This window comes from Lichenostomus cassidix, chromosome 2, assembly GCF_008360975.1.
Source record: "Lichenostomus cassidix isolate B80296 chromosome 2, HeHo_3.0, whole genome shotgun sequence".
Taxonomy (NCBI): Eukaryota; Metazoa; Chordata; class Aves; order Passeriformes; family Meliphagidae; genus Lichenostomus; species Lichenostomus cassidix.
Genome location: NC_139482.1, coordinates 41,933,570 through 41,952,277, shown reverse-complemented (window position 1 = coordinate 41,952,277; position 18,708 = coordinate 41,933,570). Strand labels below are relative to the sequence as shown.

At 37.2% G+C, this 18,708-nt stretch overlaps 1 protein-coding gene across 3 annotated transcripts in view; it reads right to left on the bottom strand.

Moving 5' to 3' along the window:
• Window positions 1–18,708, bottom strand: part of ANO10 (anoctamin 10) — a 134,731-nt gene that overhangs the window by 29,755 nt on the left and 86,268 nt on the right. For all 3 annotated transcript variants that reach the window (XM_085051210.1, XM_085051209.1, XM_085051211.1), the window contains exon 12: window positions 11,534–11,650. In XM_085051210.1, coding sequence (XP_084907336.1) covers window positions 11,534–11,650 — 117 coding nt within the window. The remainder of the gene's footprint in view (window positions 1–11,533; window positions 11,651–18,708) is intronic.

Sequence of the window (18,708 nt, the reverse complement as noted above, 5' to 3'; positions counted from 1 at the left end):
TGGACAAAAACGGGGGAAAAAAGGAGTCAGCTAAAGCCCTGACGCATGTGATTTGATTATACTAATTGTCTTAAAGCAAATTTGCAAGCATCATTAACAAGCTAAAAGGCCATCATGTTTTCCACAAAACCCATAAAATAAAGTTACAGAAACTCAAATTCATGTGCTACAGAAGCTAAAAGGACCTCCATGACAATTTAGCCAAATACCCCCTCTCATGTAAAAGCTAAAGACTTTTTCCCACCAAACCCAGTTAAAACATATAAAAACATCTGCCAATAATCAACCTATGTCCTTGGCACCAAGAAAAATGAGATGTGGCACTTCTTGCTGAAGGATACTGTGGACCCTGAAGCTGAAAATGGTTCGATAGGGAACAGAACACTACCATGGAAGAGAAAATAACTGAAGATTACTAAATACGAAGATACTGCATCTGTTTTACAAAAATCAAGAGCTAAATATGACTGGAAATTATGAAAATTTTAGTAGGAAGCACCTACTTGCCACACTTCCCTGCTCTTTTCTAGACATGTTTGTGGATGCTGGTAGAGATGGCATACTATCTTTGATAAAAGTTCTTTTGTCCCTGATACACTTATTTCCTAGTCTGCACCAACATTCACCTATTTTCACAGATATGAAATTGTGCCTCCTTCACATAATGTCTGATTTCAGACACTGGGCCACATGATGGTTTTATCAAGAAGGCAAAAATGTCTCCCACTACACATCCACACACTAGCAAATACATACCTACATAACTTACATAACATCTCTCACCTTCTTGACAAGCTAAATAAATCATCCCTAAATAATCTCCCCTGTATTATGGCAGCAAAGGTTACAAACTGCTGGTTCAGACTGTCACCTAATTTATGAGAATCATTTGCACATGTATTAAAAAGAACTGCTGATACTGGAACAAAAGGCTTACAATTGTCCCTATGGTACAGAGAGATTTCTCACATAGACATCTTAAATGTGCAGTAGCTGGGAAAAAAGTATCAGAGCTTAATCTTTGCACTCTCCTATCATCATCTCCTGTATTCTTGGAATGCCATCAGAGCTCCTTTCTGATTCCCTAAGCATATGTACCCATTAAGAAATGCCAAAACCAAGCTCCTTTGATAATACAAGTGCTACCAGTCTCCTATAAGGAAGCCAGCAGGTTACAGGAAATGAAGAAAAAAGCAAGTCAGAACTTCTTTCTGATTGATCCCTCATGCCTACCTCTAGCAATGTGACTCAACACAGGCTCCTGGCTCTGTTAGCTGAGCTGGCACTAGGAGAAAAAGGCACTCTCAATCTCCCTTCCCCTTCACACACAATTTTCTGCATCTCCCTCAGACACTGTCATGCCTGTTAGAGGATCAAATCTGCAGCTCCTCATCATTTAAATCAAGCAGTGCCCACCACTGAACAATGTATCTCCACCACAGTTACACAATCAGTGAAAATACTACTTTCCTCACCATATCTGTGAAACACATACACTAAATTTTGCTAGTGCTGTCTTGCCGCACATGCATACTCAACTTGGAGTCAGAGTGCTTACTTCTCTACTAGTGACAGAGGTGGGACTTTTTGTTTCAACACATGCATGGCACATTTTCACAAAGAAAATCTGTCATACAGTTCAAAGTGTTCCAGAAAAAAAATGATGGATTTTATTTTAATCATCCAAAGCAAATAGGAGAAAACTCCAAAAACCTCTCTGACAAAATGTCACTCTGCAGGAAGTGTTTATTTTAAAAATATGACCTTTCCTAGTCCACAAGGAGCCTCAGTTATACCAACTAGTTCAACATGGGCATGGGGGTTGGATGACTTCTAGCTGTCCTTTCTAAACTACAGCAGTATATAATTCTGTGAAATCAAAAACTCTTAAAGTTCATGTTTAAATATAGTCTAGGTATCTGTGTTGATACTGGTAAAGGGCAAGATTATTTAAGACATTATAGCAAAATTCCTTATATCATGGATACAGTAAGTCTTAGAAAACAGGTACTGACACAGAACACATACTTACTAATTACCTATGAACAAGTGGGTGGTGTCTATTCTGATATAACAGAGATACCTGCATCAGACATGATGATTTTTCAGCTGACACGGCTGAGCATATGGAGAGTTTGCAGAAGCCTTCTAATACACTGGAATTAAAACAAATAAAACCACCTTTGTTGGACCAAGCTGCTTCCCATCCATCTGTTCACTTGGAAGGTTTTCCTCAGCACAAATTTGACTGCATTCAAATTATTGAATTACCACAAGTTTTGAGAAACCGCAAAAAGAACAAGTAGACAAAACTGAGTTGCCAAATAATATGCATAAATTACAAGACTATAAATTAAATATGAATTGATAATTTTTTCTAGAAAATTATGAGTGGCAGAAAAACCCCAAGCCAAAATTCAAATGTTGCCATATGTTGTCCAGCTTGTGTCCAGCTTGGGAACTCAGTGACTCCTAGAGAACAGCAATTTGACTAAGAGTCAATCACTTGCACTAACTGCCAGGCAGGTGTCCCCAGTAAGGCACTTCAAGAGACAGAGACATTCAAAGACTGAAACCTGCAATGCAGTCTTTCCCTAGTTTTGGAGAAGGAAGAACAACCATTCCATCTATCCTGAACTCAAACTAGATGAGAGGGTGAAGGAGAGGAAAATCAACGCTTTAAGATGGGTTAACAGAAAAAAAAAATCACCTTAATGGATATTACTGGTACAGAGCAGTTGTTGGAGAGCTACTGCACAAATTGTCACTGCTTGTGTTACAGTGATCCATGCCATGCAGCATAGGGCCCACTCTGTGACAGTCAAAGGAGTGGTCTTTGCAGTAAGAGATCCTTTATGAGATCAAATCTCAAGCAATAGTTGCAACAGAAAGTATCAGGAAAGATGGTGCTTGGCATGGATTCAGTAAGGGACAGATCAAAGTGTCTGTAGAGCATGTCTCCTCTCTTGCTTTGCAACACAGTCCTCAACTGTACTAAGGGATTTTGTTGTCTCTTGTGAATTATGTGAAAATGTTCTGTATCTATATTCTATCACTGTTTATGCCTAGTGTACTTGTACATACCTGATGTACTTAGTTTTTCATTATCGTGTAGGTACTTGTACACACATGACTATACAAAAACCTGTGGCCTGCCCATTAAAATAATGCCTCTAACTTACATGCTCAGGTCAACACCAGAGATTGAAGAATAGGGAAAATAATACACAACGAAGATAAGAACTGCCAATTTTTACCTTTTGAAAATCACTTTCTCAATATATTTTCAACTATAGCAGCTCTTTAGATGCTGGGAGAAGGTACAGAATTAGATACTTGAAAGTGCCAGAAGCAGCAGTACATGAAACCACCTTTACAAAGTCCTCTATGATGAAAGTTTGAAAAAAACAAGGACAACTCTAACATAGTACAAGGACTACTCTAACATACCAAAAGTATGTGCTAAAATAATATATAACATAACTCAGTATTAATACACACAATTGAATTTAAAGAAAATGTACACACATTAACCACTTATTTTTCTTTTTATGTTATCCAGACAAGCAATTACACCTCGTTTCAGAACAGAAATTAATCAATATGGCAAGAACTTGACTATTTGCTACCAGTTTTACCGAAATGGCACATATATATCAGAGTGCTGCTTCTCATACCACAGAAAGTATGAGTATTCAAGGCAGCACCAGGAGGCATAGAGAGTTTTTCAAAACCAAAAATTAACAAACCCCCAGTGGCTGGGTAGGCAACATATCATACTGAAGACTTGTTCTCAGAATCACCACTATCAGGCTGCACACCATGTGCAAAGCCTCAGTCAAGGTACAAGTGTCATCACTAGCAACAAGCAAACACGAACCCGCTTTTAAATTTTTCCCTCTTTTTCAGGAATTCTGTGGGTTCCTGCTTTTTGGTCTCCAGTTACATTTTAGAAAGAGCTCTTCCTGTAGACAGATGACAGAGATTTTCTTGGGAGGAGGGGTAATAGAGGTATAATCAATAATAGTTAAACATCTAAAATTTGGCTGAAATCATCATTTCCAAAAAGCTGAGACGTATCCTACTTACTGTCGTCCTGCATTCCAGAGTCAAGTTTAATTATTCCAAATAAATTAGCATTTCCTTTTAAAGTCCATTGTTCTCACTGAGATCTTATGAGGTAGCATTAGGAAAAGGATATTTAAAATGCAACAGGTGTGTAGGAGTCCACAGCTGCTTGCAACAAATACTATCTTTTTTATCAAGTTCTATTCAGTTCTATAAAGACAATCTAATTATCAAATTGTGGTAAGTGTAACCCCATGGGATTCTTTTCTTTTGAAGGAATTTTAACAAGAGAAGAAATTTAATTTTTATTTCTCACTCTATTCCTTCACCTTCTCAGTAACAGGTACAACCATATTTAAAAGTCTGTAACTACAGACAGATGAATGCCCTGTTAAAAACTGGTTTCCAGAGTTCTTGAAATCAAATCTCACTGTGCACTTTACTCTCATTTGTATGGGAAGTGGAATAGCCTCTTCTCCTTGTATTAAAACCAGTACACATATAATTGGGATCCCCTCCGGGTTCTGAAATTATGAAAGCCTCATGGAGCTGCAGCAGTCTTACAGTAGGGACTACTGTAGGGATTTTAATGTAGTTTTTATCCTATCCCCTTACTCCAGGTTTCCTTGTTGTGATCACATCTTGTCAATGACCTGGGACATCAGGCAAAAGGAGAGTACCAAACCAACTGATGATCATTCCACCACCAGGCTCCAGGTCAGGATTTGAAAAAAGGTAAAATGGGTTATCTTTCCAGAGAGAGACTCAGCTGTTATGGAAACATAACCTGATGCACAATTTCACCCCTAGCAACAGCCATAGAGAATGAATGGGTTGTTGAAAAAGAAAACTACACCTCCTAGGAAGTTGGTGCACTACTTGTTTCTGTTCCCATTAAGAGCATGAAAAAGCATCATCTATCATGACATTATACTTATACCTATTCAAAAGTTTTTATTTATACTGTTAGCTCTTAAGGGTCCCATAGTAAAAGCTTAATTTATTCCCAACCAGACAGACTCATTGCGATCTCACCTTCAGCTGGAAAGTCACAAAGGGGAACACACAGATCATCTTCTCAAACTTGATTTTACTTTTTTCTTCTTAAAGGACCACAATTTATTTTTGTTTTGCTAACACTTTTATATTGAAAGAAATTTTCAGTAACATACTCTCAAGCAAGCTCAAGGATTAAAGGAATTCATGTTTAAAATACCCTGGCAAAACTATGTTTCAGCACAATCTGTTCTATGACTGGGTGCAAGTCTTTCTATGCTTAAAAATCTGTTATGAAAATAAAATGAATCTTCCTTGCATATCCTGCTGCTACCAAACACATGCAAATGTTATACTGACATGTCTAAAAGTGTTCTGGCTATTCACTAGGAAAAAACTGCATTTGTGAAGTTAAAGTAACAGGTTTGGCCTCTTAAAAAAAACCTATAGCAAACAACAATGATTAGCAATGGTTCTATTTTAGCATCAGCTGTGAGTTATGTCTGATTACACAAACCTTAGAGCCTATCAAAAAAAGTGCAGCCACATATTTTTTCAGAAAAATAAGGCCTTGTTAAAAATAACCTTTTTTTCTTTAGAAACAATTCTATTTTTAAGGATTTTTTTGGGGAGGGAAGGGGGGTTCAAAACATAAAACAAGTGGTTTATTTTCTCATACTCTGTTTTAACCTGAATTCCATGTTTGAGCTCAAGTTTCATCAGTGTTTCCTACAGGTTGTTTTGCAAGTCTTTGATTATTTCACTAAAATCTTTTCACGTCAGCTACTTGCACTTCCTCCTGTCTGACTGCATCCTTGTGTTTGCTCAGCATTGCCAGCAAGTATGGAACAAGGTTCAGTGGCCTGAAACTACACGTCACTCTAAATTCTGGTATTTATAGCATCAAATAAGGCAGAAATCCACTGAGCTTGTTTCAGACTCACAAAAACTGTCTTCAGCTCCCATTTTGCATGACAAATAAACAGAATGTTAAGAACTAATGGCTTATGCTCTTCCAGTGTTAAATGGTTAAAAACAAAGAATCCTGTTCTTGTCCTTCCCCGATGAAAAAAGAAGGCTCATTTCTGAGGCTCCCTGTTAATTCAAGCAGCTCTAATTGCCCAGCACATCCACAGGCATATGTTGAGACACATGATATGCTAGTACATAGAAAATCTCTGCAAGAGCAACTGCTTGAAGAGGTGCAAGGAGAATGCACAAATGTCACACAGTACAGAAGACCGTTAAGTTAGCAATACTTCTGTTTTGATCAGAGCTAAAGAAAGCTGTTCTCAGAGAGTTCTGCACACTCTAACAGGCCACCATAGTGTATTCCTGCTGGAAAGGACATGATTAGTGCTAGTGGGTACTATTCCCAGAGGAAATGGCAAGGTTCAGCAATTGCAGTCAGAAACCAGAAAGCTTTGCAATTATTAAAGCTGCTGCAGTGTAGTGAATTGCAACGATAAGGCAGTGAAATTACTTGAATCAGAAAGTTTTTGCTGAGAGAACAGCAACTTTTGCATACCAAAATACCTGCCAAAGGAGGGAGAAAGGGTTTAAACTTTCCATACAACTGCACCTAGGTGAACAGACACCCGTCTCTTCCTGTCATTGTCTAACTATCCTTTTCAAAAAGAAGCTTGTTAATACACTGTCATGTTTTGAAGGAGCCTCCGGTCAATGACGATGATGCAGAGGTCAGTCACAGAATGCTTAATTTCTTGCATTTCCTTGAGAGGGAACTGAGACACATATTTTCAGGAAACATGACATTTCTGGAGAAATCCTAGTGAATGTTGCACCTACTGTTGCTTCAAAAAGCTTGTTATTCTGCTGGAAATCATCAGGAAGGAACACTGCTGACTTACAAACACCTAGACATCACTCTAAAGCAACTGAAGCAATTGTTTATGGATATCCAGACTACACCACTGTCATTAAGCGATTGTATATGGATGGTACAACTGCCAAGGGAGATACTGTATGAAAGAGCAAAAGGTCTTAACTGCATGGCTTTATCACTCCCTGAACAGAAATACACCAGGGAGGATAAAGGAGGCATATTTTCATGGCTGGTGATCACTAAGCCTGACCCTTTCATTACTGCAGGTTGAGGAAGGATGACAGCTGTCAATCAGCTGACTGAGCCCTTTACTCACGAGCCTCTTATCTGTCTGGAGTTGCTTCCTGGTGGAACATTTACAGATGGACACCAGATACCTAACAGATGGACACGCTTCAACAGAGGAAGCACTGAAAGGCTTCACGTATCAGACGGAAAAGGCATTCCTGTTAAAAGATACTGCCCACTGATGGCTAGAACACTAAGAAAGGAAGCGAGAGCACAGTGATAATAGGATGTTTATAGATTAGGTCCCCTTGGAGGTAAGGGATGGCGGTGAAACTGGGAAGTGATGCACAGAGCAAAAAATCCTTCATTTCTGCTCCAGCTTAAGGACAGTTTTCCTCCTTTATAGTAATTCTGAAAAAGCCAACTCTTGCAAAAAAATGTATTTCTTTATTGTTGCCATCAGGGTTATGTTTATTTTGCTGAGCGAGTGGCGAAGGATATGCTATAAAGAAAAACATCTTTACCCAATTTATATAATTCAAATGTTTTAATGCAAAAGTACCACAAAAAACCACAAGCATTTTCATATCAATGAGCTTGTGTTTTCAGAGCTAGTATTGATGCTGTGTAAGGAGTTGCACTTTGTGAAAAGACAGGCCATCCCCCATCCTTTAACACTCTATCCTACCTCGAAACATATCTACTAGTTATACATAATCTTGGAGTGGTTACTATCAGTATTTCATGATCAGAAAATAATTACAAGAATAATTTTTTTTTTTGCCAGTTGGGCTATCATTTGCCTGGCTCTAGTTTCAGTGCAGAAAAAAGGTATTTATTTGACGATTGCTTCAGCTGGAAGAAGGTAATGGGGAGATCTCCTAATACCTGAAAACGTGACTGTAATCTAGTCCATAAAATGAAAATTATGCTGTTTAATCTGTGGTTGTCTTGTATTTCTGGAACTTAGACCTTTTATAAGGATATATTGCTGACCCATCTCCAACCATGAGGACTTTTTGTCTGTTCATTAAGCTTTGATCTATCCAGAAGCTGAAGTGCTTATCAGTGAAGCTTTTACTGTCATTGCCCTGAAAATGCTAGATAGTGACCTCACACAAGTTTTACATCATTATTCCCATGCACAGTGCATGCAGTGGTAATTCCTGAACCACTGAAGAATTAACTGACTGTTCCCATGCTGCTTGCAGGCACATCTATACTTGGTCTTCCTTAAAATAGGGACTAGACCAAAGAGCATGGCATGGCTCGGCACTTGCAGCAAGTAGATGCAACAGAGCAGAGTGCTACAAAGATGCAAGGAGAGTCTGGGGCACCTCACTCCACTTCATCACAAGTGGCTACTTCCCCAGGAAGGACCCTAATGCTCACCAGAAAAGAGCCCATCACATCAGCAGCAGACAATACCCATTCCTAGTTGCCCATTATCCAGGCTTCCTTCCAGGCAACAAAGAATTGAACAACACGGAGTATAATAGGAATCGCTCCTGCTCCTCTTCCAAAAATCTTGATCCATAATCTATTTAGTCGTCTGTGATAAAGTTCACATTAATTTATTCTCTGCCCCAGCTCTCCCCAAAAATAATGTCTAACCAACCTGCTCTATCATTCTTTACATTGAAGGACTTCAGGGAAATTTGAAGCAAAATCTACAGCTGTAACACATTTCCCAACTTGGATTCAGAAAGATTAACATACTTTGTCTTGAGTTACATTAAAAAACTTTGTTATCATACTAGGACTGTATCATAACAAAATACTTTCAAAATAGATCACATTATTCAACCCATTCAACAGTCTACTCCCTTTCAACAGTCTTAACACAAACTATGCAAAGAAATGTTTCAAAGAAACATTTCAGAAGTTCCTAAAAATCTTTCCTAAAGTTGGAGAACTTCAAAACAAGACTGACATTCTGACACAAAATGACTTCCTTTTTCTTTATTATGACATTTTTCACCATATAGGAGGGGTTTTTTAACAAGCTCTAATGATGACTATTCATCTCTATTAGAGAGCTGAGACACTCTATTCCCTAAAATTCCTTTCAAATAGGCACTCAAGTCTTCAAATAGATTTGAACACAAAATAGTTACAGTCCCACTGCACCATGTTGAAAAGCAATTAGCTTAGCATTAATGAAAATGTAAAGGTACTCACACTGTCTAAAGTTAAGTACATCCCAAGCATAATCAATGCAACTGTTCAAAGCAGCTGTATTAGGAGATCTTCTCTCCATGCACTGTATACAGAGTCTAATAATCTATTTTGGCATCGCAGAGTTTTACAGTGTGGCATTGTTAATACCCTTCTAATAGCTACATCCCAAGATAGCAGCACTCTGAAAGATTATATGGTAAAACACAATGGAATGCATGTCTGGATAGGATCAAGAAAGGAATGTGATGGATACTTGCACAAAAGCGTACAAACCAGTTTCTCCCTAACGTATTTTCCCAAGATATTTATGCCTGTTGGTTAAAATACATGTTTGGAGGAATTTTGTTTCCTTCTTTTTTGCTTGAAAGTGAGATATACAGCATAAAGTGCCATGCTGACTCTCAAAAACAAGGGAAGAACTAGCAAATGTGCTTCTAAAATAAATGCTTCCATATCTTTTTGCAATGACAATGTACTACTTATAAATGCAGATATTTTTTGCTCAAAAAACCCACTGAGGAACAACAAAAAAAGCCCAAATATCTACATGTCTGTGGCATACATAGCACAGTATCAATCAGAGGAAATCTAAAAAGGTGGTGGCATATACTTGATGTTTAAAGTACTTATCAAGGCACTTGAAACTCAGCCAGTACTCTTCCTAGATCCTTTAGGAAGTCTGAAAGTATAGGTGAGAACCAGGCCAGGCTTCTGGCTCTTGCTGAAATTCAGACTAACTTTTTGCTACTGAATTAACAAAGCAACCTTGAAAAACTGGGAATTGGGCATATATTATTGTAGGAATGCAGAGATGCTAGGATAGGACATGAAGACCTAACTGCTGACACGTACACTCATACTGAAAGAGACTCTGTATATATTCCAGTTGGAACATTGTGACCAAAAGTGATTATATTCACTTGACCTTAACGTTCCTATTTTTGCCTGTCTACAAAATGAAAATGGAGAACAAACAGCTGAAATAGAAATGTAGTCTTGTTCCTTTTAATATTATCTAAAAATCACATGAGATCCCTGGCCAGCTCCTGGTAACTTCACATTGATCTACTAGAGAAAAGCAAAACAAAACTATCAGGCATTAGATACGATTGTAATTTGGATTTTTTTTGTTATGGCTGATTAGGAAAGACAGCACTGACCTCAACAGCGATGTTCTAGCACCACACCAAATCATGGGATTTTAACTAGAAAAGACAGTGTATTGTTCACAGACTCAGTTTGTTCAGAATCAAGAGATCATTTTGTCACATGCTACTACAGTGGATACTTTAAAAAGCAACCTTCCATTTTACACACATAATAAATAGTACAGAGGGGTTTACACACGTGGCCGTGGAGCACACAAAGAACGTGTTCATGTAAAACCATGCTCTGCAGCGTGAAAGTATCTGAAATAACAATAAATAGGGAAACCAGTCTCTGCAGCTCAATTTTTATTCTTGTTTTCTGAATTAAGATAGTTCAGAAATCCCACCTAGCATTATAGAGTCAGAAACCCCTAAAGAATGCCATCATAGCAAAACCAGCTCTGTAGATTCTCTGTGTCCTACTAAAGCTAACCTCATGCAATGCTTCGTCTCTTGTGATCTCCACCACTGACCCTATGGAATCATGTGTTAAAACAAATTTTGAGTAAAACAATCTAGTTCCTCGTTTTCCTAAATTGTTTTGGTAAGTTTGTTAAGTATATTGTAGAATATACCTTTTTACACAATAAAATGAGAATATTGTATGGACAGTAAAATAAAGCAACATTACTACTTCCTCACATGTATATACACATCTCAACACAATTATTTCAAACATGTTCAGCCTGTTTACAATTTCTGATTAATACTAGAGCCAAGTCAACTGTTTACTTGTGATGGTATTTCAGAAATGAAAGAAATTCTAGTGTTGTAATAACAAACACCTACAGGAGATGAAATGAGGTTTCATAGAGGCCAATGTCCTTTAAAAGTGACAATATACACCAAGTATGTTTGCACACACAAGGACAACAGCTATTATAAAATGCTACATTACCAGCCACACCAGGAATTTCAAGCTGTCTGAAAGAGAAGATAATTTTCCTGGTGTTGATTTGCATACATTGGTCGTTTAAAAGGACAGATGAATAGGTTAAAGCTCTCTGCTCCACTTTTAAGCAATGCTGGATTAAGAGAAATGAAGGTGCATCTGAAATGCTCTTACCTGTTGTTTGAGAGCCTCTAAAGATTCAAATTCCAATCTGGCAAGTTTCGTCTGGATATCTCTTGGTTTATCAGGAATTACAAATGCCATGATAAACTTAATTGCTAGTATCAAGTGCTGTAAAAAAAAAAAAGGAAAAAGAAAAATGTTGTTTTATAGACTCTGAAGCATGGAGAAAACAGCATAACACTTCTAAATTTTAGTAACAGAGGTGTAAACAATTTCTTGTGACATGTACAACGCAGCTTACTATAACCACATTAGGCCTCAACTACTCCGTATTTTTTCTGTTTGCAGTCATTCATAATTAGAATCCAAACACACATCATCTGCCTTATTTTCATAATAATCCTATTTTCACTGTATAACATTCTAATTGAGTTTTGTATATGTGATTCCAGATAAAATAATAGCTTTTAAAGCATATTATTGGTGTACAGGAATTGAATTATGGCACCCAGTATATACAGCTTCAGAGTGAATTTTTTACATTATATATATACACACACACATAAAATTACATATATCAAATGAAATTGTAACAAGAACACATATGTGCATGCACACATATATGTATGTTATGATACAAATGAAACAAGCTATCGTAAATGACATGAACATACACAGAAGTTCTGCATTAGAGAAGTTACTAAAATGTAAAAGCATTCCTGAGAGCATTAGAAGAGAATAAATCTAAGTAAAATATGATCCTTAAAGAAGTGGCACACTCACGAACAGAAACTTTTCAGGAAATGGAGAAACATTCCACATATAAGATGTCAAATTAGTCATCATTTATCACAAAACTTAATAATCTTATTTAAGAGAAAACAGTCATGGAGTTCTGTTGAACCTAGACACTGAGCAGTCTTTAAATTTCACTTAAATATGCACTATCTCCCAAAAAACAAGTGCCAAATTGTCAAGTCAGTGGTTTTGTTTCTTCATTTATGTGAACCACAACCTAAACAATAAATCTTCTATCAAGGCCTAAGCTGACAGCATGCTGCATGTTTGTAAGCAGGAACTTGCTCCCAGATGAGAAAATCATGATCAAGATAAGGCAACATTCAAATATATGTGCTTAACTTCAAGCACGTGCTTACACTGGCATGACAGTACTCATGGAGGTGGTTAAATTTAGATAGCACATCCAAGCTACTTCACAAATTTCCCTGATTTTTTTAATATAAAACAGGGCAGAACAGTGCTCCTCTCTGAAATACATGTTGCTGAACTGTACGATCTTGATGGACTTGGGCACATGAATAACAACGTAACAGACCAAAAATCCCTCACATTCTGATATTACACAAGCAAGAAGCTAACAAAAACAATACAGATTTGACAGGAGTGGTAGTAAAACTCTAAACAAGCTAAGCCCATAAATAAGAGTTTAAGTAAAAAATCAGATTATGGTAACAAGAGAACAAGTACAAAGAGCCAGACATTAAAATATTTCTTCAAATATATAACAGAAACATAGTAGATCTAGGGAACAAACAGGGCAAGGAATAATAATTTCTGTAAAGAGGTGAAAGGGAGACTGAAAATTGATATAATGAAAGCACAAAGGCTAAGAGGTTAATTAATCAAGTGGCATTGATTGCTGTGTAATGCAATGGTTAATCCCACATTATAAAAAAAAATTATGTCAACAATAAAACATTCTCTCATCCATTTAGACTTTCTTTTCCCGCTCTATTTAATACTGTCTACTACTAAGAAACTTTTCTTTAAAAAAAAATGATAGCAAAGTTTATGCTAGAAACACACAGCAATATAAAATGTATCAGAGTCAGCTTTGGAGGAATCTCTTAAATAAAAAAAGGTAAAATGTTGAAGACAATAACTGAACAAGACAAACAATGCTGCTGTGCAGAATAGAGTCATAAGTAATCACAGATTGAAGGGGAATAACTGATCTACAGATAAAATTTTGGTATGGAAATGTGAAAATAAAGAGATCAAATTTGGAATAACTCAAAACAAAATAACAGGATTGGGCTAAAATCTTACACTTAAGGCAGAACTAGCAAAAATTGAGCCATCTGGAGAGGAGTATTTATTTGAAAAATTACAATGGACAGTTAAAAAAAGACTCAGCATCACACAATGTCACTTCTAGATGCCCAAAGGCCTTTGGACTGGGGTTCATCTCACAAAGCTCAATAACAAAAAAAAATTCTATTTTTTTAATCATATTAAGGAGTGAAAAATCAAATTTTGCAACTGAAATTATTAAAGCATTGCCTCTAGAGGAGTTTTGAAAACATAAGCCAAGCTAGTAACTTTACACAGAGACTTCAAAGTAGCTCCAAATTCAAAAAGCTTTCAAGAAAATGAAATGGATAATTGCAAGGAAATGTAAATAATACAATGGAAGATAGGGACTAAGCTTTTCCCATTTTTTATACAGATGATGAAGGAATAGAAGAGACATCTAGGGAAACTAGAACTAAATCCCACAAAAATAGTGCAGTTAATCCTGGAAAACATTGTATCTTTTCAAATAAATTCAGAAGGGCAACACGTTTTAATTGCTTCACCATGTCAAAAGTTTTATTGCAGTGTTGACTGACTAGCTGCTTGTCAGAAGTTAGTTTTCATGTTAGCACAACTCAGCCAACAAACACAAAGACAGTCTTCAGATGAAGGCAGAACCTCTGACTCAGTGTTCAAGCCAGGGAGGGATCAAAAGTTGGAACACAGATGTGGGAAGTCACTACTTTTGTTTGCACCATTGTCACGTCTTTCCTAGGCATCCACTAAGGGCCATTAAAAAAAAAAAAAATTACAGGGTTAGGTAGACCTTTTGTTTTCTCCTCCGAATGGCTTTTTAACGGGTTTTTTTCCTCCCAGGAAAACAAAGCTTCACCAGTCATAAAGTGCCCAGGCTGTGCGCAATGTCCCTGTGTGCAAGCCTTGTGACTTCAAAACACACACTGGACTTAACAGACTGCAAATTGAGTTCAAACACATCTCGTAACTCCCGTGAATCTGAAAAAAGACATCAGATAAACAGCCTCCCTTGGATAACTTTTCCAGCTGTTCATATTTGCAAATTTGGAGTAACATTAATAAAACTGTCAAGGTAATTCTCAAGGCAGAAATCATGAATCTGGGTCATGTGATCCATGAAACCTCTTGAAAATAAATGGATCTATTTTATTAATAGTTTAGATTTCATTCTGAAATTGTAATTTGACAAAGGAAATGTAAGTAGTGGTATTCCATTTCAAGAGAAAATGAAGGAAAAAGCAGGGAGTCAAGTAGTTAAGTTCATTGTACCATTCATGTTCCCATACTGATTTCTTAATCTTGTTTTAGTGTAACTCCTGCCAAGTCAGATCCACAAAAAGCAGACATCTGTTTTTAAAAAAATAAATGCCTTAAGAGTACAGTATAAATCACCAGAAGACAACAACATTTGCTTTCATTACATTAACACTAGTATGAATATGTTATAAAACCAAAATACTAAAGTTTATCCAAATTTGCTACACTAGTGTAAATGTATTTGTTCAATACTAAAATCTCTTCATAGAGCTGGGTTTGGGTTTTTTGTTGAATCAGGTTACAAACCCAACCATTATTTCTAGCAGCAACCATTAAAAAGCAGTGCTGTTTCCAAGAACATGCCCTTCATGATTACAAGAGGACTATTCCGCTGCTAGCAAAACCTGGGGCAACATTCCCACAAGCTGCAAAGTCCCCTCTTATTTTGCAATGTACCAAGCGAGCACAGAAAGAGCACTGCATCCCTTCCCCCTGATAAATGCACTGCCATCAAACTCTTGTGGTCCTGTGCCAGGTGCTTGGCAAGCCAGACGAACTATTCTGTTTTGCAAAGCCACCGACAAGAGCAGAAGCAGCAGCTGTGTTTTGCAGCAGTGGTCCCCTAGCCTCACCTCTTCTAAAACAGAAATTGCAAATGAGGGTTAAATTCCTGGAATTATGAACAGCTAATTTGATTTCTATAGTAGTTTTGCCACAGCAATTCCTGACAAATCTACTCAACTGAAAAAAAAAAAAATAGAAAGGAAAAAAAGAGCATAAGCAGTAGTTGTGCTGTTGGTTAGCTGATAAAAGTGCATGCCAAACATCACACCTTGGGGAGACATTAATAAAATTTTGCATCAGAATCCTATTTTATAATCTACTACTTATAGAAACTTTCAATTAAAATCAGAAATCTGGACCTAGTCCAGCCTAGAACCAGTCCATACTCTGAAGCAAGGAGGTCGCTGGTTACTAACTCTGCACAGGTGAGGAGCCCTACACAAAAGCCAACAACTGAGAATGGCACCCCACTTAGAGCCTGTGTCCTCTGCTGGCCTTTGTCAAAGGAAAGCATCGCTGCAGAATCATGTTGCTGTCAGAGCAGAAGGCAGGGAAGATCATCAGCTTCCTTGCCAGGACTCCAGATCACAGTATTCTGATATCAAAATAAGTTAAGTTCAAACACTAGGAACAGACCAAAAAAACCCAATAAAACCACCAAACCAAACTGTGTCTTTTTGAGGCAACAGTTTTTAGTTTTGTGAGCCTTGCATCTTTCTGAGAGGAGAAAAAAAGGCAGGAGGACAGTGAAAAATAATTCTGTCACGGGAGCAATACAGGCAAATAAAAATTTTCATAAAGCTCACAAGTTCAATTAAATTAAACCATCTTCAATAGACAGCAATAAATTTAAGAGCAAATATTTCTGCAATATACATAAGAAGAAAGTATGACCAAACCTTCCTTACTTCCTGAAGACTGAACTGGCTTCAATAAAGAGTCTTGGTAATGGAGTAGAATTATCCCAGCCGAGGGACTTTAAAAAGGGCCTTTATTCTGCTACTCTGATAAATGCTCCTTTCAAAATTATGTATCATATCTATTATGGAATTTTTCTTTCAAAATTTCATTTTATTCACAGACATATCCAAAATCTTGGGGGGAGGGAGGGGAAATGACAAAAAAGTTATTTCATGTTGATTCTATCTTATGGCTTCTTCACCTCTACCACAAACATCCACATGCACACACACAATCCTAATACCTGCCACAATCTGTAAACTCCATCTACCCTATTTATTTATTCCCAAAGCAGCATTGCCCATTTCTCCCTCATTTCATCCTCCTCCCTGCTGAGGCTACAGGAAAACACAGTTTCCTGCCAAAACTACAGGAAAACACTAGGACTGAAGTGCAGTCTTCCTGCCTCAGATCCAGTGCCTCTTGTCACTCCAGCACAGTGAAATCTGTCTCAGTTGTCAGCTGGAATATGCTCAGTACAGGTGAAAAATTCATGCACTTACACCTGATTCACTCCTTTAAGACACTACAAAGCACATAAAAAAGAGATGTTTCCAAAGCTTGTCCCTTTACCAAGTTTGGACAGTTTTCTAATACGAGCATCACAGAAAGCACATTCTCCAGCTAAGAGAATAAGTTCTCTCAGCCTTCGCACTGCTACTTCAGAGCACAGACACAATGCCTCAACATAACAATAATCTCATTTTGATATATTTATAAATAGCCTATATTTATTTCTTTACTTACACATCTTCAACTTTCATAAAAGGTGGAAGGCATTTATGTTAAATATAAAACCTCAAAACTCCAAACTTTAAAGAACCTGTCCAGCAGGGAGTTTCAGCCTGTCACATTAAAATGTGGCTGAGGTAGATGCAAGCGAGCAGAAGCTTATTACAAAACGTGTCAGGGAGCGTGAGCAGAGACGGCATTATCCGGTCCATTTATCATCTGTAACACAACATCCCTTTCCTCCTCTCAGATCCTGAGCACACACAAACACAAAGGCTGCCCAAGGAAACCTGGTAGCTGCATTTCTGACAGAACATTTTGCAGACTGTCAGAAGGGTAGGAGCAGATCTCCCATCTACTGACTGCATCCAGCATGTTTGAAACCTAGACCTGCTCAACAGAGTACTTAAGCTTGCGTTCAGTTTTAAGCATATCTATGAATATATTTAGGTTCAGAAAAACATTTAAGCCTGGTAATGCCCAAATAATCATTTGCTGAATCTGGATCTTAAAATTCAATGGCTGAATCACAATGCTTTTTTTTTTTCCTAGAGGTGGTTGAATGTGACATATACTGAATTCACAAGTTTGAAATGAAGAATGCCTGCTTGCACAGCATCTCCTTGCATTTACACTTCAGAAACTGTTTTAGGTAGAGCAGAAATCCTGGTCTGCATCTTTATTACCAATCCACTGTAAAACGTTTTAAGTAGAAATCTATGCTGAAAAAGATACCAGGCTTCAATATGCAGTTCGGAGGTATATTTCAATTTTACGTATTAAGCTCTGCGTTCATTTTAGCAGCTCTGGTTTCTAGGAGCACTGAAACACACTTCTTTCCAGATAAATCCTGGTCTTATGCCTCAAGACTACTGAATTGGTTTCTCTCAGAAGAACTAAATTTATTCTTAATAGTACAACTGCTTCAAATACTATCAAAATGGGGTGGGGGGAGACATTTCCAGACCAGCACTCCTGAGCAAGAGACTAACAAGTAAGACAACAAGAAAGGGTTTTTTTTATTTGAAAGACAAGGTAATATAATCTCTAAGGAAACAGATTACATGCTCATGTTTCCAGGAAGCAACTGCAGAAGCAATGAGTTAAGCAAAGCAAAAAATAAAATACTGCAAACATCATCTCCTAGTGAGGAAGCTGGTCTCTTCTGCCCTTACGTATTTTTGTACTCTCCTTCTGCTTTCAAAAAGTTCTCTACAAGACTGGTTGGAAAACAAGCATAGCAAGCCAGTCCTACTTCTGAAACTTAGTCCTGGTCTTGGAAAGCCCTAGGAAGTATTTCAACCAGATACAAATTTAAACATAAGTCATCAGGGAAGTCAATTAAATAAATAAATATTCTATCAAAACTAACACTAATAAACTCAAAAGCACAAGTAATCTGATCAGTCACATAGTTGTGACTATTTATCTGTCTTATGGCACATTATGCTTTCTAGTAATTCAATATTTCTTTAAAAACAAATTTTCTAATTATTTATAATTTACTTTTACCAATGTTTAAACCACAGCTGTTACATATCATGTTCAGCCAGTAATGAACTGAAGCATTATCTTGTTTTATTAGACTTTTGGAAAAGATTTAGAAGTCCAACTGTTCCCTGTAATTCTCTCCAACAATA